Here is an 18,891-nt window from a genome sequence, read left to right as displayed (position 1 = left end):
GGGACTAAATGACACTCGCGTTGTGGTTCTTAAAGTGTCAAAAAAGTACATTTGAAAAATTCAACATGGGTGTCTCTTTCCATAAATCATGCTACTTAATGTAATCCACAGACAGGAACTACTGTTTTCATACAGTAGAATCTACCATAACTACATTCTTCTAGAAAGAAAGTAGAAGAACTACTACTACTAGAACGTACCTACATGAAACTGCTCACAACAAGGTCTGTAGGTTATCTTGAGTAACCAGGTCACAGTTTCTGGAAAGAGAGACTGCTGTTGAGTTCTTATGTTTGTGTTTCTGTTTATATTTAAGATTGGACAATGTACATTGATTAAACTGATAATTTGTGCCAGCTTAAGCCATACAGGTTAATTTTCATCTGTAGTCCCTAGCAAATGCACTTTTTTGGCACTTTGAGCACCACAAGTGGGGTGCCATCTAGTTCCATTATATTCAAGAGAAAGCAGATATCTCTATGACCGACATCTCCAAAACTCTGCAACCCACACCTAAACTCTTTTGAAGGATAAATAGCACTACAGGTGAGGTAAAATATGAATTGTTGATTTTGGGGTGAACAGTAACTCCTGGTTTAGCTATGTAATAGTCATACAATGTAATGGTCAGATAACACTACATTACAATTCTTACACTCCACAGACCAGGCTGGCTCTAAAACCCCAGCCACAACTACTATAACTACTACCACCACCCCTGCCACTACCACAGCCGCCACCACCACCACCACCTCCACCTCCAACACCCCTGCCACTACCACAGCTGCCACCACCATCACGTCTGCCACAAAATCTATTGAAGACTTCTGTGAAGTAAAGACCGATGGGTTCTACAGCAATCCTAATGACCTATTCTCTTTTATTCAATGTGTTTATGGTATGACCTATGTCACAAAATGTTCTCCTGGTTTAGTCCACCAAGATGCATGCGAATGCTGTAACTGGCATCATTAATATGTGTGTGCATCACTAATATTACTATTCATGATGGTAATTATATTTGTCAGGTGTCTAATAATGATGTATTACTAAAAGCTGTTGTCTAGCATTCCTTTTTATTCCTCACTGTTAAAATAAAGCTCTATCTTCCGTGTGATTTACTCTGATTTCTATTTCCTTCATGGACAGCACAAGTCTGTGGGTAGACTAGTAACCTTTTATTTTGTTTTTCAATATGCTGTAATTTTTTCAACTGTATTGGTAATGTTGAGAATTAAAATATATCACATGAGAAAGAACAAAAATGTATTTTTAATGCAATTCAATGAAATGTCATTTCAATGTCTCAGGACTGTGCAAGTCAGGTCACATTACTGAATCAGTATTCATTTCAATGACTCAGAGAGTCAGCATACTGTAAAGCTACTGCAATACATTTCATTTTTTAATGTCACCATTCAGAATTTCCACAGTAGGAAGCAGCTTTTCACATTGTTATGAGCAGCCAAATATGTCGCAGTCATTTCATGAAAGTTTCAGATACCATCATGATTTCAAGTTTTCAAGTATTACAGAATTATCATCTCATTAAACATCACTGCAGTGTCACAGAAAATCTTAATCACAACAGAGGAGCTCCACATGGTTATCCAATGCTAGTTCAATATTGTATGTCATCAAACAAAATTAAAAAGCAATCTGTAGTTCACTGTAAAGCTACAACTGCAGGCAATGGGAAGTTGCACCTTCCTGCTCTAGTATGCAGGCTCACATAATTTTGTATGTATACAGTTAATGAAGGTTCTGCTGTGTGCTGTTGAAATGACTGAAACAATAACAGTGTTTGAATCACACCTGTTATGACTCATACCGTCTATTCCTTAGAGTTCATGGACAGAGCTATGAGGCTCAGGGAGCTTCTGAATGTCACAATTCTGAATCAGATTGAAGTAAAATATTACGAGGTCCTCATAGGTCTTTTTGGAAATCCTTTCATTGATGCCATGGATTCTACAAAAAAGAATAAGAAATCCTTTATGGTATCCAAGAAGAAAAAAATGCATTTCCTTCAATCAAGCCCCTTTTACTTTTCATGTATGATAATAGCTTTTTGTCACCAAAGCTGAGGGGAAAACTGGACAAAAGGTTAGTATTAGAAATAAAACTAATTACCATAGAGGTTAAAGAATGACTTTAAGCCTAACTTCATAAGCTAAACTTAACAAATTTATGATGAAAATTTGTGACCAAGAGCAGAAAGCTCCCTTTTGTCCAAGAAGTTGCCTTCTAGTTTGCCAGTTATTACTCTGCACAAGCAGTTCAGTAAAATGACGGCAGCAGGTTTTTTTGAGGGTACTTTTATTCAGGGCTAAGGCCTTTACACACCAGATGCCTCTTTGTTGTGCGATTAATTTGCATCTCAATTTATTTTTCAAATAAGTCAAAGCAGTCAATGCAAGCTTTTACAACAACTGCATTTTGCTGAGCGATTTTGGACGATTTTTCCAAGGTTTCGTTTCCAACATGTACACATCTGACCAATCAAACTGCATGTTGACAACGTCACAAAGCATTCAACATGGCCTGTGGAAGAATATGAATGAACCAAATGCGCACTGCACAAAGCAGTTTGTGTTTACAAATCATATAATACACATCTTACCTCTGACACATGGCTAATCAATGATCCAGGTCAACTGGTTCTCTGAAGTTACTCATCTGCTTCTTCATGATTGATGGCACAGCAGTGCTTGAAATTGTCCAATAGACATCCTGAAATATGCCCTGACATTGCTGAGGTACAGTTCCAGCTCCTGAACCAAGCAGTGACACTTACCAAGTTCTCTACTCATCCAGGTACAATGTTTTTTCTTCTTTTTTGTAAGTAAAAGACCAGGTTTTGCCGTGACGCAATTAAGTAGCTTAATGATATATTAATAATTTATTTGCATTGCACTTGATATGAATAGTCAGGCACAGTGAAATTTGCCTCTGAATTATTCACAATTTTGCACCTTTTTTTTTGCATCTCTTGGTGTGTAGAGGCCATTAGACATACTAGAATCTTACCTCTGAGAATCACCTGGTTTAAACCAGAGGGGAGCAAAGCGATAAATATCTCTGGTCAGGTCTTTGAAGTGTCGGCTGTCAGTGTTCCCAATACAGATACCTGCAAATTCAAACACTGTATCTAAACACTTGAAATGTTTTGACATTAATAACCACACTTTTATACAATTGAATCTATCTGGATTCTACCTGGAGCAACTGTAACTGTTGGAAACATGTCCAACACAGTTTTCTTCACAATCTGGAAGCCAAAGGACTTTTCATCAGTAGAGCTGACAGGCAGAGGGTCAAACCCATTTACAAGTTCAATCTTCACTCGCTGGTCTCCCACTGTAGACTGGACGAGGTCCAGGACCTTGATGCGACAACACACATCTTATTCAACTCAGAACATTCATGGTGAAACATCAAGAATTCTCAAAAAGGGGTAACAATTTCTGATTCTACCTCTTGTAATGACTGTGCTGAATGGATTCGTAGATTTACATAGGCTTCAGCAAGGGAAGGGATGACATTAACCTACATGGTGGGAAAAAGAATTTAGGACTTCTCTACTTTTCTAAGGAAAATCTGCATTACTTGCAATCTACTTTCCTGTGAATTACCTCCTAGTTTATTATAATAACTGTACCTTAACTCCTGCATTAAACATGGTCACTGCTGTGGTTGTCCTCACAAAAGCATTAGTGACTGGTTTTCTTTCTAGCACCCTGCAACATAAAACATGCTAACTGATACATTCCAATAGACACAATCACACGAAGACACGCTGAATTAATTTTAATTTGGAATTACCTGCCAAGGAGTGAGGAGAACAGCCACAAATTCGACATTATGAACTTCATTGGGAACCCAAACTGAAGTCAAGAATAAGTAAGTGAGAAACAACGTGGAGGGATCTAACAAGTTACCAGTTGTAATGTGTAGTAGACAAGTCGTTTGTTCCCCTTACCTTATGGGCCAGATGCTCAAAGGTTTCACCTTCAGGCCCATGACCAAATAATCTCGGCATTGGGTTTTCCTCTAGTCTGAAGAAATTGCAGGACAATGTTAAAGATTTGTGGGGCTTTTCAATTGCTACTTTTGGCCATGCCAGGTCGTCTACCACTTAAATAAGCATTCATTATTAAATCTCTGCATGTTCAACTTTTAGTACTTATGTAGCTTCAAACTGAATCTCTGTGGTTTGATGTTTAGTTTCTCTCCTGCATCTAGGTTTGTACTTCCAGCTATCTATCTTATTTTGTGGTTTCATGTTCACTTTCAGATGTATATAAGCTGATGGAAACCCAGCACTTCCTGATTAACCTGCTTCACAATAAAAGCTTTGGAATAACAAAATAATTGATTGTGAAGAATTTATAGAAAATGAAGAGCCGATTCACAGTTTTAGAGCTGCTTGACTCAAGCTAAGCTCATCTTCAATTAAAAGACACACCTTCAAGCAGGTGGCCCTTTTGTAATGGAGATGCAAATACGTGCTGTTGCCGACATGCCCAGTCAACCAGGCTAGCATGTGTGTATGGAAAAGGGGTTTTAGATTTTGGCTTTTTATTCATGGAGTGGTAAACATGTAGAACGTAGTTAAACATGATGGTACAGCATGAACACAGAGACTTACCAGAATTCATCATATAGAAATTAGATAAATATTCTCAATTTGAAGAAAATGTTCCTCACCTTTTGACCGCTGCAGCCAAGATCCCAATGCTGGTCTCCCTGGGAGGCACTGAGGAGTGCCCAGGCCTCGCAGACACACTAAGCTTTACAGTGGCCTGACCCTTTTCACTAATCCCAATTCTGCAAAATGTGTACACACACAAAACACAGAATGGTCATCAGATTAATCACTTCATTTCTTTTCTTCTTTTTTTTTAACAGAGGGAATCTTATGCTATGCTTGTGAACTCTGTGTTATGTCAGGCATGGCCAAATTATTTGCTTTTTACTTTGGAAAAGGTTCAAATAAAATATCATGTTTACGCTGGAGTACGGCAGCTTCTTACAGAGCAGCAGGTCCTTCAAGGCCACTGATGACTCCATCAACTACAGCCAGGCCCTCATCCAGGACAAACGACAGCTTCACATCACGCTGCTTTAATAAACGAACGATGCTCATTGCCCCCTTGTAACCATTGACCTTTAAAGCAAAATATCAAAGGACAAAGATATTCAAATATGATATTTTAACTCTTACTTAAGATTATAATTTCACAAAGTATGACTTTTATGAATAGCTAAAGTACTTCTTCATCATGGCCAAGGCTGATGTAAAATCCTCTGCGTGGAGCATAGCCTTTTTTCAGCAAGTACTCCAGTGCCTGAAGTATTCCCTGGAGGAGATAAAGCATATCATTTTTAGCCTGGCTGGCACATGAAAGGTAAACAAATATAACTTGACTCTGTTTAAAAATATAATCTGCAAAAATTTCCTGAAAAAACAATTTATTGACTCATATGACATAAACCCTTTTGATCATCAATTACAGCCCACTAGAAGTGCCTGGTGGTGTCTGTATCTACAGAGATTCTGTTCTCTGCCTGCATTTATCTTTTCTCATTGTTGTGCTGTGTTTGTGATGTTTCATGTGATAGAAATTCCCATTTCTCTTGTAATCCTGTATCTGCATATTGTAAGTACCTAAAGACAGGACAGAGAAGAAGGCCCAATATACTCGTATGACTCACAAGACAACATGAGATAGAACAAGCCAGAATTGCTGTATTGTTTTTCTGAATGTCCTGTGCCATCATGTGATAACAATATACAACTCACCCTTTCATGACCTTGCATTTATCTGTGTATAAAACACTGACACATTCTGTGTTCTGGGCTCATTCTTTGACTGTGCTGTGAGTCCATCTGCAGATGCCTGAGTAAACCTTACAGAAAGACAAGTTTCTGACTACATGCTTTATTCAACAGAAATTGCCACCACATTCACCAACCCAAACCGTTGGTATTTGATGTCCTAATGTGTTCACTAACAGCTCAGACAAATCTTACTGACTCTCCCAAGATCACAGAAAATATCAGTTGTTCTCTCACCATTACAGGGCTCTTGTCATCCATGGTCCCTCTACCATAGATGAAGCCATCTATCTCCTTGGCAGAAAACGGTGGGGCATCCCAGCCATCTGACTCTGAGGCAGGTACCACGTCGATGTGGGCCAGCAGCAGGTACGGCACCAGGTTAGGCTGTGAGCCTTGCACCCAAAACAGGTGGCTGTAGTCGGCCACCAATTCATGATGAACCAAGCTTGAAGAGAAAACTGTTGGGAAGGCTGACACAGAAAGAAGAATAAAGGCTTAAATAAGGAACTCCACTTACAAATTAGTCACTCAGTTTAATACTCAGCCTATGGAAACAGTTTTATAATGTAGCTCTTAAGTCAAGTACAATCAGGGTCATTTTACCCCTCAAAATGTGGGTACTTCCCAGTCAGGGAGGATCCGACAAAAATATGGCATAGGTTGCATTCTGGCCAGGGTTGGAAATTACTACCAGACACCAGCAAAATACTGGTAAAATATGAAAGTGGCTGGTAGATTTCAGACACAAAATAATTACTTACTAATGAGAAGCTTGTGGATTTGAATATTTTTCTGTCAGTGGCTGTTAAACGCTCACATTTTATTATGGCAAATGCAGGATCCAGTGTCGTCAGAGCTTAAATGTCATACCCTGATTCATCGTTTAAGTAATTTCTCAAGTAAAAATGGCAACAATATGTGGGTTCCACTTCCTCAAATGTCATGATCTTTGTCTTATATGATAGTAAACAGCGCTACATAATTAATCAATATATTATAACATTTGCATTATGACCAAGAAGAAGAATTTTTTTGATTAAGAAAAATATGTAACAAAACAGCATTATAATGAAGCACTGTATTGCTCCAGAGATGCTCTGGCCCACATATCTTGCTCTTCAAATGTAAGAAAACATGCCTGTGTGCTACAGACCCCAACAAATATCATATCATCATGACTTTTTTCCAATGAAATGAAAATTGTGACACAAAAATGATCATTCCCATTAATTGTGAATTATATTGCAATCTTAATATCTGTCTGATTTTTCTTTTTTTTATCATATTGTGCAGCCCTAAATTAAGGTCAAAATTAGTGCCAAGCACCTCTTAATTGCTAGTAAAAATATGCAAGTGGCTGACAGATTTGCTTTAGTCACCAGCCATGCCAATCATTGAGTAAAACTTAACATTCACTAGCCATTTGGCCAGTGAACAACAAGTTAATTCTGAACCCTAGCCCTAGTAGCAAACTGAATGTCTTTGGATTTTGGACCTTTGTGCAAACAAATCAAGCAAAGAGAACATGAATGTTATGGGCAGTTTTCATGCTTTGGCTGACAATTTATAAACTGATTGATTATAAAAAATATTGATGACTTGTTGAAAAAATAATTGACAGATTCATTGAGAATACAGTGTTTCCTCTGTCCTGGTCCTCAGAGCTTACTGCCCTGCATGTTTTAGATGTTTCCCTGCTCAAACACACCTGAAATCATGAAGCCTCTGCCTGATAGACTGAATCCTGATAACGATCGTGTGAATCAGGTGTGTTTTTAACAGGGAAAACATCTAACTAACACATGCAGAGCAGTGAGCTTTGAGGACCAGGATAAGGGAGAAAGGTGGAATATAAATACCTGTTAGATAGTATTTTGCACTGGGGCATAGCTTGATGAATAAATAAACTGCACTGAAAGAGAAATGAGAAACCTGATAAACTCACATTAAAGAGTGTACTGTAAGCTGTCCTTTGACCTTTAAACTTAACTTTAAAGGTCTGCTGACACCTGTAGAGTGATACAACTTTAACTGTAAACAGTAGGAAACCTTACTTTAAGGTGTCCCTACTGAGGGATATGAGACAAACTAACCTAACCGTTAACTAGCTACATCTTAAGCTAAAGTTAGCTCAAGCATGTAGCTAGCTAGTAGCGTCCGTATATATGATGGGCATCAACAAATTAACGTTGAATGAAGGTTAGCTAAAGCTTACAGTTAGCTAAAACTGTTCGGCTAATCACGTCATGTGACAGTCTGAAGCTAAACCACACTGTAAACACACCAGTTACTGTATATAAGACAAATCAGTCTCACATCTTTTAATGGTCACTTTACCTTTCCGAAGGAGCCTGTTAAACTCAAGCAGGGCGGTGGTGTTTATATCCGTCTCTGAGAATGACACTGTGGGGATCCGGATAGCCTCTGCATGAATGAATGAAGACAGGTTACACTGTCTGTCGGTGGCTTCCTCTCCGCACCTTTTGTGACTTTCCACACACGGTAACGGTAATTTACACCAGCAAGCGACGGTTACCTTTAAAATTTGCAAGCAGCTCCTCTCTCTGATGGTTGTCTATGACAAGCGAGATGTTTTTCGTCTTTTCCCACTGTGCGAGTTGAAGTCCGACATTAACGTCCAGGGAAAGAGTCCTGAGAGATGCTATAGTAAATAACAACACGACTATAAAGACGACGCTACAAATAAGAATCTTTAAAAACTTCACAATTTTGAACTTTGGCCCTGAGTCTGTCATTGTAGATGGTTGTGACGGCAGAACTTCTTCACTGTGTCTGTCTGTGGCTCTTGTCTAAAAAGGAACCATTGATTTGTGGAACTCTCGCGAGATTTTTACGCATATTTATTTCTAGTGCACTTTGTACAAATTGGTTATGTTTTATGATGTGCCGACATAGTGGTTAAAATCTGTTTAGGATTAGGGACATGGTTAGGGTATGGGGAAAGTCGTGGTTTGAGTTAAAATGATCACTCTCGCGAGATCTTTCACGGGTCTAGGGTTCTCTTCTAGGTACCACCTTAGGTACAGACCGAACAGGTTCGGGGATATTGAATGAGAGCCATCTGCTGGTCTGAAAGGAAACATTCACCTACTGAAGAAAACCAGTCTGTCAGCCAGTGTGTGGCAATTTTGATTGCATAAACCAGTTACCCAACTTGCTTTGTAAAACGACCAGGGGCCAATTATATAACAGACATTAATTATCATCATCATTAATTATCATAATATTTATCAGATAAAATAAATAAATATTAAAATACCGACAACTCCTGCTCCGTTTAAAATTCTTTCTTTTCAAATTAAGTGGTTTATTACTTTTAAACTAAATTAACCTGATACAAGGATTGAAATTGGGCCTAATGATTCAGTATGACTTTTTCATATCATAATTATGACTATTTATCTCATAATTTTGACCTTTTTTTTAATCTCATTATTGACTTTTTATCTTACACTTTCAACTTTGTTGCTCATAATTTTGACTTTATCTCATCCTTTCAACCACTTTTGAAAAATGACAGGAGGCTAGGTTCTAGTTAATGAGCATACATTAATAACATATATCAGATAAAATTAATAAATATTACAAGACCCATAGCTCATCTTTCTTTGAAATTATTTTTCAAATTAAATGGCTTATCTTACTTAACTAAATTAACTTGGTACAAGAATTGACACTAGGCTGAAATGACAGATAAATTTGAAATTTCACTGCATGTAATAGCTGCAACTACATTTTTGTTGTAAATGCTTTGGTTACATCTTCAAGAGTTCATATATAAAATAAAACTTCTGCCATCATGTAATCACTCAGTTGTTGGAATCATTAGAAACCTGCTTATGTGAAATCTAAATTGCCAGATAAAAAGTCAGAACTGTGACTTTATCTCATAACTGTTGACTTTTTTTTATCTCATTCTGACATTTTATCTCATACTTTTGAATTTTTATCTCATAATTATGACTTTTTATTATCTTTATCTCATTTATATGGTACTAATTAAGGTTCTGTTGCATTCAGGTCAGTAAGTCAGGGTAGTGTGCATGTTGGCTCACTAATCAGCATCATTGGTAATGCCTGTGTTTACCTTAATATTTCATATCAATATAGCTGCATGCAGTCTTTTACACTTTGGCTAGTATTCAGTTACACAAAGAAAGTATGAAGCAAAACATCCTTTATTGAAATATGGCTCAAATATTAAAAAAAAACACACATTATACAAGTACAGTGCCCCTTAAGGCACCATCACATTACACAATTTGGGTTATAAATACAAAAAAAAGACAGTATTCTCAATATTATTTTTGAATTTGAGAAATTGTTGAGCCTTTAAAAATCTCAACTAAATCTGTGTATTTTATTGACTGTTTCAACTACAGTTAAAGGTACTTTGGTAACACATCCATTAAGCAAAACATATAAAAATGTCAAAAGCATTGCGCCCATACTGACACACAAACACAGTCAACAAAAAACAAAAAGTGTTTTAAGTAATGTCTGCTCCCTGAAGATATATCCCAGGATGAGGTCATTATGGTTTGCATCACAAAGAGAGCGACCTTAACACCTGTAAGTCATTGCAGGGGATTAAAAAACCCAAAGTTATTCTTGTCCAGAGAACGCTGGTGTGTCCTGTGTCTCAGCCTGAAGCAACAGCCCCTCCTCACTGTCTGACCCCTGGTTCAGACCGTCCAGTAAGGCCACAAACGGGCTGAATGAGCTGTCCTCAACACAAGCATGAATGAGGTATAGGAGAACCACCACGATGAGGAAGACCACAATCTGTATGTGGATGGGCACAAGGCGGCGCTCCACCTCTCGTCTCTCCAGGGTCGTGGGACTGACAGGAGTGTCTGGGTACGCATACTGGATAGGTCTCCCTGCTGCACCTTTGATGGGTTTCCGACGAGTGGCACTGAAATAACAACAGGGTTCATGTGCTGACGTTAACATACAGACAAGTAACTCGTTGATTGGACGGTTATGACAATTTTCATTCATCAAATTCCAGTGACCGACAGATTAAGCAGCACTTTAATTCTTCTGATGCATTTAATTATGTTCTTTGATGTCAGAAAAATCTCACAAAGAAATAACTCCTAAGCATTATTAGTCAGCTATTATTAGACTGCAAATCGATCGATGAGTAATGACTAACAGGTAGAGAAAGGAGGAAAAGGTGGCGCCTTGAAGAGTGAGGCTTCAAGGCTTATTACTGTGAGATTGCCAGCACACTCTTTTTAATGGACTTAACAAATCAGTAGTTTTAAGAGCTTTTGACGTATTAATCAGGGAAAATACTTGCACCAAATGATTTTCATAAATACATACATGACTCATACAGATCAATTATAAGATTGCTTCCCGAACAGATTTCATGATCAGCAGATGGATTTATTCATAGTTGAGAATTTGAAATCATGCTAAAATCAAATCCTATGGCTGGCTAATTTTCTTTAACACCACAAAAGAACTGCACTAGAGTGGAGTTGCAAGTGGACTGAGCCGTCTCAGTGCAGTTGTTCGGTCTGCACCGGGGTTTGATTCACAGCGTTCACACCAGCCCAAACGAGCCACAGTAACCATGCAAACACAGCAGGGATCACTTCAGCTGAACCAAACAGGTTAGGTGTGACAGCAGCCTTAGACAGCTGCGAAGATTTTCTAATTAGCACTCTTCATTAGTGTTGGTATGGAACTTACTAGATGCCTGTGGGTGTGGCCTGAGCGTCTGGAAACATTTCTTTGAGAATATTGTTCACAGGCTCCGGGGGGACCTACAAGAGAAGGAAAGAAATTACAGATTAAGTGGACTAGAGAAAACAGAATGATGTCCCAGACAGCAGAGTCCCAGAGAGACAGGGGTCCAGCACTTTAGATAGAAATGAAGGAAAAGGGAGATCATTAATGTAAAGACTAGATATGTGACACATCCTGACATAAATACCGCACTAACACTGACGTAGTGGCAGAAGTGGGACCAAGTCATTGTTTTGTAAGTCACCAATAAGTGTAAAGTCTATGCGCGCAAGTCCCAAATCAAATCCCAAGTCAAGATTTGCAAGTCCCAAGTCCAAAAAAAATTCTAATATGCTCAAATGTATGGCCATTTTAACAACAGGTGCTCAACTTACTGTTCTTTGTGCGAAGCTGCATGCTGCAATTTGTTTTTTGGTGACCACTGTGTAGTTTTTCCAGATTAAATTATCTTTGGTATCATTTTTTTCCCAACTGTAACTCAGTACATACATAAATTCTTCGTGGCTCTCTCCTGCAACTTGATTGGATGCTGTTTCATTGGTTCAAACAAAGTGGATCTGGGGAATGAATAGTTTTAAGTGTCTGAAATGAATTTTGTGACTCAATGAAAAAAATCCAAGAGCCAAGCATATTTTTTACCAGTCAAAATGTATGCATATTGAGCATGACTTTAGCATTTAATTATGAAAATGAAATGCTGTAACAACTTGAAAGTGATCACACAGGTACAAGAACATGGTTGAATTTGCTTTTACTTGATTTTTTAATGTCAATGTAGAACTGAATGCAATATTGTAATTTTAGCATCTAATTACTGAAAATGCTTAAGTGAAAGAAAATGAGTGATAGAATGAATTAATAATATTTTGGCCAAACATTTACCATTCAGTGTGGCAGATAGCCTTCTGAGATTTAGTCACTAAACTAAAGCTAAAGCTATTAACTATTTTCAAGTCAAAAGGCTCAAGTCCAAATGAAGTCACAAGTAACTGGTGTTAAAGTTCGAGTCAAGCTGCAAGTCTTGTTTGAATTTGTCAAGTTCAGTCTAAAGTCATCAAATTTGTGACTTGAATCCAAGTCACATGACTCAAATACAAACCTTGCACAAGGAGTTACACCAAACAGTGTGTTCTTATAGACAATACACACCTCCCCATCAAGTGAAATAGAGTTAAAAACAGAAAAAGAAAAGCCATTAAGATGTTTGTGCCTTCATTCCCCGTTTATAAGGAGAGGCCTTGGGGGTGTAGTAGAGGGACTGGTTCTTCATGGTGTTCTTGTCCATACTCGCAATATCCAGCTAAAGAAAAGAGACGCAACAGATCATGACTCACTGGATTTCTGTAGTCTGAATTTTCTCCCACCTCCAGTGAACCTCTCCAACACTCCAATAACCACCAGAGGTTGAGTTTTAAGTGTGACTGAACAATGTGAGCAGCACTACTGACCCTGTTGGACCGCGACCAATGTTCCTGCATATTGCTCCCATTCAACTCTCTCTCAGTGTCTGTGCTAGCAGAGAGTGACCGCCGACTCTCCATCTGTTGTTCAGAGTGAGAGCGTGCATTACTGAGTGAGCGCTCCGGCCGTGATCGCTCAAAAAGAAATGTAAAGATGTGGAATGAAGGTTTAAAAACGTTAAGTTAACTTTCCTCCTCAACCATCTGAGTGATGCTGAAGGCTGAAGAGGAAAATGAGTGACCATTAGGCATAGATGACTCTGATCTAGACTGAACCTGCAATGATAAGTATTATTATCATGTCAACAGCAACACAAACACATATCACACAATCCATACACCCGTGAGATCCCCATCACTTTAAGATAAGAAATATCCCATTGGTGGCTTGAAAAGTTAATACAATCTAAGAAAGGAATTTGGAGAATTTAAAATCCACAAGAGAAGTGAAATAAGACCGGCCTACCCCTGATCCTAATCCTGACCGTTGATCTACAGAGGATGCTCTACTAATTCCTGCTGGAATCTGCGAGCAGTGAGGCCGACTCCGCTCTGATGATTTTAACACATTCCCTGAATTCCGCTTGGGACAAGGTTCTCTGTTTCTAGAAGCATGAGCACGCTACCAAAGATCAACCCCATCAAACACAGAAAAAAAAAACACACCAGTGTTTACTGAGAATTCAGTTTGTCAGAATTTTGTACAAAAAATATGAATATCTGTGACATTTACCAGCCTCGATGAAGGTAAAAAGCACTGTGGGTAAACAAATCGACCATTCTGAAAAACAACAGAAAAACAAGCTAACACTCAGTATTCAAGTGCTTATTCCAGAGAGTGAACACTTCCCTTTAGAACCTAACTTTACAGTTGTAATCTTTAACCACTGAGTGGCACTGTAGGCAAGATTTATTTCAATACAACTAGTAATGGAAAAAAAACACAAGAGGAAGATCTCATGACCAGCAAGAGTATACAGGTAATGTATACGCTCTAATGTCTGTCATTTAAAGAGATACTATTCATTAAAAGGGATAACTCACCCCAAAATCACAAATACATATTTTCCCTCTGACCCATAGTGCTATTTATCCATCTAGATTGTTATGGTGTGTGTTGCAGAGTTTTGCAGAGATGTCTGCCTTCTCTCAAACATAATGGAACTAGATGGCACCCTGGTAGTGGTACTAAAAGTGCCACAAAAATACATTTGAAAAACTCACCAGCAATGTCTCTTTCCAGAAATAATGACCCAGTTAGTCAAGATAATCCACAGACACCAAAACTATTTCTGTACTACACCCGCCAACCGTGTCACCACATAGATAAAAGTGTGCATCCACTCATGGAAGAGAGGCTCATGCCGCATATTATCTTGAATAACCGGGTCATGATTTCTGGAAGGTCACATTAAGTTTTATTTATTTATTTATTTATTTATTTGTCTTTTGCATGCTTTGAGTACCATAAGCTGAGTGCTGGCTAGTTCCACCATATTTCAGAGATGGCAGATATCTCTATAGGTGATATCTCCAAAACTCTGCAACACACAGCAAAATAAACTGAACTAAAGTGAACTGTCCCTTTAACACAAACCTTCATTTAACCAAAGCTATAAACAACTTCCTACAATTTTCTCACCTGGTTGGTCTCTTGTTGGGCCTCTTCTGACTGTTTAATAATTTCCTCTTTTGCTCCTTCAGAACCTGTAAGAAGTTAAAGAAAATAACACAAAGCTGATTATCTCAGACCAATCATAAATACAAAATACCTAGACTAGTTATTTAGATTTCTAACATCTAGATTCCTGGTCATACCTTCTTCCTCCTCCTCCTCCTCCTCTTCTTCTTCTTCTTCTTCACTGTCAGAGTATAATACATCTTTCTCTATTACACCTTTCTCTGCTCCATTCACACGATCGGGTCCATCAGATTGAAGCAGTTTGCTGAGCTTCTTCTCATAGACGGCCCTGGTGGAGGCTAGCACAGACAAACAATACTTAAGCAAGAAGACCTAAAAGATAGACCGAAGGTGAACATTACATCACAATAAATAAAACAAGAAACCGTATTAAGAGCATCCTCACCAACTATGGGCCCAGCTTTAACGCCATGTTCAAGCAGTGCGGCCTTGAGATCATCATCAGTCAAAGCGCTCGGGTCAGGAATCCCTGCATCCTCTGCGTCCTCCTCCTTGTCCGCACAAAACAAAATTTGGCTGATTTTAGACAAGAGCTGCAGCTTGAATGCCTGCGCTTTCCAGGTGCGGTATATAGAGCATAAAAAATAGCTGGAGGCTGCAGTTCACATATCTGTTCAATATTTGTCTAATTTAAGTACTGCATGAGTCTTCTGCTTTTTATACTTACCTACTGTGAAAAACCACGGAAGAATATATAAGTCAAACAGTTTACAGTAGAACCCAACATCAGAAAGAGTTTTGTCTATAAAATGGCAAAAAAGTGAAAAAATGCCTCAAAATTTCCCAGAGCAGTGAATGATATCTTCAAATTGCTTGTTCTGCCTGACCAACAGTCCAACCCCAAAGATATTCAATTTATTTACCCTGATTTTCCATACTTTTCCACTTTGCATCTCAGATAAGCTCAGGCCCCAAAGAAGTCAGTGGTGTTTCTGGATGTTGATATATGGCTTTTGTTTTGCATAGTAGAGTGTTTGTAGACAACAGTTTTCCAAAGTGTTTCCAAGCCCATGGAGGATTCTTATACAATCATGTGGGCAGTGCCACCACAGGGATCAAAGGTCACAGGCATTTAATGTTGGTTTTCAGCCCCGAGATTTCACCAGATTCTTTGAATCTTTTAATGATATTAGGAACTACAGTTGGTGAAATCCCTAAACTCTCACCCCATCCTTGCTTGTGAATAACTGAGCCTTTCGAGGATGCCCAATTCATATTCAGTCATGACACTGTCACCTGTTGATTTAACTTTTTTGAAATATGTTTTAGGCATCAAATTCAGAATGAGTGTGTATTTACAAAAAAACAATTAAGTCTATCAGTTTGAACATTAAGTGTTAATAGTCTTTTGAGTGTATTCAATTGAATGCAGGTTGAATGATTTACATATAATTATATTCTGTTTTAATTTACATTTTATTAAACGTCCCAACTTGGGCTGCAACTAGCAGTCATTATCAATTAATGTGTCCATCATTTTCTCAATTAATCAGTTAGTTATTTGGACTATAACATGTCAACAAATCTTGAAAAATATTTATCAGTGTTTCCAAAAGCCCAAGACAGCATCCTCAACTGTCATGTTGTGTCCACAACCCAAACAATTCAGTTTACTGTGAAAGAGGAGAAAAGAAACCAAGAAATATCACATTTAAAAAGATGGAAAGAGTTGGAGATAAATTCAATAGTTGAAAACAAATCACTGCAGTTCTAGTCCAGACTTTTTTGGAACAGGGATTGTGTTATTTACACACAAACAGAATAAAACAGCACATTATTATATTTGAGAGGCAAGAATCAGCAAATGTTTTGCATGAAAATGCCAATTAACTGAGTATCAAATTGATTTTCTCAATTAATATTGATTAATTGACTGAATGGTTACGCTCTAGCTCAGTTTTGGGTCTTGGGTGAAAATCTGGCTGCACTTTCTACATGTGAAACTACCCCAACTCAACAGTGCATTTGATTTTATAGTGGAAGTTTTGCTCACACAGACTAAACACAGTCTGCCTGAACAGTTTTTCTACCCCCCCATGACAGCACAGAAACAACTTCCAGACTAGTGCTCTTCCTGGAGCAGATAAATGAGTGTGACAGGTGCTGCAAGCACATGCACACGACTGTAATGGCAGAACCCTACTTCAGAAAACGTCCCATGTAAATCTATACCAACTATACAGCTGGTGGTCAGGACCTCAAATACTACTGCAAGCTGAGAGGACTGCTCCAGTGACCCAGATCTCCTCCTCCTCCTCCTCCTCCTCCCCTCCACAGCTGCTGACTGCACACCATCGGTTTAATTCAGTCAATGCCAAATATTATTATGCACCATTATCAAATTAAATTGTTATTATCAGCGAAAGCAGCATTGTCGATAAGTGTTTTGCCAGACAACATAATTCAAATTACATTTCTGGGGTTATTTCTGAGACATGTCAAGTTGGAGGAAAACATTACTTTGTCACAACTGATTTTTCAAATTTGACTGGATATAATTAGCTTACTCTTAGCAATTTAGGCTAACACAATAGTAAGTTGATCAACTCACTGCCACATCTTTCACATGATCCTCCTCGTCGCTGGAAAAGTCCGCCGCGTTTCTCTGGTCGATGTGTTTTAGGTGTAACTCCACGTAAACCTCCTTTTTGCTCTTGGCAGGTGGCAGCGCGACATTATGGGCGACTAAATCTGACTTCAGTCTGGACTTGGAGAGGTGAGTCGGGTCCTCCTCAAACAGCGGCATGTCAGTCACAAGGACGACGAGGTAAAATGAAAAACTTCTGTGCTTCTTTGTATTAGTTATAAACCGTCTTAAGGAGGTCAGATGTGCCGACAGAGCAGCTCTGCCTGTGGTCCGAGAATCACGCTACCGACAACAGCTGCTACTGACGACTTGATTGACAGTCAGCAGTTAGCTTCACATACCATGACTGAGTAAACAGACAAGCACCACAAGCTAACATAAGCTTTGGCGTTCATTACATTTAATTGAACCTATGACCTTTGTATAAAATTGTTAGAAACCTTAAATAAAAAAAAAAAACAGTTAGCTTGGTTAGCTTTTGGGGGGTTGTAGCTTAACTTATGTTGAGTTGCTAGCTAGCTAGTTGAAAGTGTTTGTTGTAATGTTATGGCTTTAACCACAGTTACACAGTAAGTATGGAAGTTCAGAGCTGCCCATATTAAAAAGAAATAGTTTAATCAAATTAAATCCAGTCGAATTAAAAATTTAATTTTAATATAGAGCTGCAATGATTCCTGGTTAATTGCTAGTTGCTATGAAAGAAAATTAGTTGCTCTGATAATTTATTAAAGGGATAGTTCACTGGTTTAGTTTTTAGTCCACAAAACAGTGCAAGAGTTTAAAAGGAAAACAGCTTTGCAAAATTTACCCAGCCATTGATGTGAATGATAACCAGTTTTCAAACATAAAAAAAACTAAACAAACAAACAAAAAACATAAAATGTCTTAATACTGCTCGCCTGGTGTCATCCAAGTCTCCTAAAGCCCAGACATGCCATTCACACACACCCAGTTCAGACGGTGTGCACACACACGTGAACGTGGCTCCAAGCTAAGGCTCTACAGTGAAGATTTATGGCTAAACACATGGTGTAAATGACATCTTTGAGGTCAACTTGGTATCTTCAGGATTTGCTGCTTTTCTTTCTCATCTGTGACAAAGGAGGGTTTTTATTGTTAGTTGGACAAAATAAACTATATGAAGACGTCACTTTGGGCTCTGGGAAATTGTGATGAGCTTTTTTAGACTACACACAATCTAAACACTCATTGACTTTTGAAAAGCTCCTGTCAGATTAATCAGTAAGGAAATTAACATTTGTTGCAGGGGTCTCTCTCACAAAAAAACAATAAGACATAGTTTAATTAATTTGTGAAGTAGCATGGTATCATGGAATTTTCTTCAACCACCACAGCTGATAAAAATCTGTCTGAGATGACTCAGTCAGAAATTATGCTCATTGGCAAGTTTTATTCACTTTATGTTTTGTCAAATTTGCCAACTTCTTTTCTCACCATGTTTTCCCGGAAGTGATAGCAACTAGCTGGCAACAGCTAGCAGGAGAAGCACCAT

The 18,891-nt window shown here is 38.4% G+C and overlaps 2 protein-coding genes across 6 annotated transcripts; both read right to left on the bottom strand.

The window, feature by feature from the left end:
• Positions 1–1,252: 1,252 nt before the first annotated feature.
• pm20d1.2 (peptidase M20 domain containing 1, tandem duplicate 2) lies at positions 1,253–8,672 on the bottom strand. The gene is made up of 13 exons (XM_084720573.1): positions 8,382–8,672; positions 8,183–8,269; positions 6,080–6,315; positions 5,277–5,363; positions 5,037–5,170; positions 4,711–4,830; positions 3,983–4,058; positions 3,826–3,887; positions 3,662–3,740; positions 3,478–3,549; positions 3,220–3,385; positions 3,031–3,130; positions 1,253–1,971 (listed from the first exon to the last, which is right to left on the bottom strand). Exons 1-13 carry the CDS (start codon positions 8,599–8,601, stop codon positions 1,842–1,844), a joined length of 1,569 nt encoding a protein of 522 aa, XP_084576699.1. The 5' UTR covers positions 8,602–8,672; the 3' UTR covers positions 1,253–1,841.
• A 1,533-nt stretch (positions 8,673–10,205) lies between these two features.
• On the bottom strand, positions 10,206–17,634 carry lemd1 (LEM domain containing 1). 5 transcript variants are annotated; one of them, XM_084720567.1, is made up of 11 exons: positions 17,343–17,634; positions 15,177–15,282; positions 14,908–15,069; positions 14,732–14,796; positions 13,823–13,870; positions 13,556–13,711; positions 13,284–13,365; positions 13,078–13,172; positions 12,840–12,929; positions 11,573–11,646; positions 10,206–10,784 (listed from the first exon to the last, which is right to left on the bottom strand). In XM_084720567.1, the coding sequence occupies exons 1-11, from the start codon at positions 17,535–17,537 to the stop codon at positions 10,472–10,474; spliced, it is 1,386 nt and encodes a 461-aa protein (XP_084576693.1). In that variant the 5' UTR covers positions 17,538–17,634; the 3' UTR covers positions 10,206–10,471. The 5 variants fall into 5 exon arrangements, with proteins under 5 accessions (XP_084576693.1, XP_084576694.1, XP_084576695.1 ...); XM_084720568.1 differs by having other exon boundaries at positions 14,732–14,798; positions 14,913–15,069; XM_084720569.1 differs by having other exon boundaries at positions 14,732–14,798; positions 14,916–15,069.
• Positions 17,635–18,891: the final 1,257 nt, after the last annotated feature.

The sequence above is a fragment of the Lutjanus erythropterus genome, chromosome 6 (assembly GCF_056507025.1).
Source record: "Lutjanus erythropterus isolate fLutEry1 chromosome 6, fLutEry1.hap2, whole genome shotgun sequence".
Lineage (NCBI taxonomy): Eukaryota > Metazoa > Chordata > Actinopteri > Lutjaniformes > Lutjanidae > Lutjanus > Lutjanus erythropterus.
Note: the sequence above shows the minus strand (reverse complement) of the source record. Positions and strands in the feature narration are given on the sequence as shown.

Excerpts from the sequence above, each read along its gene's own strand:
- pm20d1.2 (XM_084720573.1), bottom strand. The coding sequence starts at position 8,601 with ATGACAGACTCAGGGCCAAAGTTCAAAATTGTGAAGTTTTTAAAGATT. Across the intron at positions 3,741-3,825 it reads TTCTCCTCACTCCTTGGCAG|GGTGCTAGAAAGAAAACCAG; the intron begins GTAATTCCAAAT and ends TTTATGTTGCAG. Across the intron at positions 1,972-3,030 it reads AAACCAGGTGATTCTCAGAG|AATCCATGGCATCAATGAAA; the intron begins GTAAGATTCTAG and ends TCTTTTTTGTAG.
- lemd1 (XM_084720567.1), bottom strand. The coding sequence starts at position 17,537 with ATGCCGCTGTTTGAGGAGGACCCGACTCACCTCTCCAAGTCCAGACTG. Across the intron at positions 15,070-15,176 it reads TAAAGCTGGGCCCATAGTTG|CCTCCACCAGGGCCGTCTAT; the intron begins GTGAGGATGCTC and ends TGTCTGTGCTAG. Across the intron at positions 14,797-14,907 it reads GGAGGAGGAGGAGGAAGAAG|GTTCTGAAGGAGCAAAAGAG; the intron begins GTATGACCAGGA and ends AACTTCTTACAG.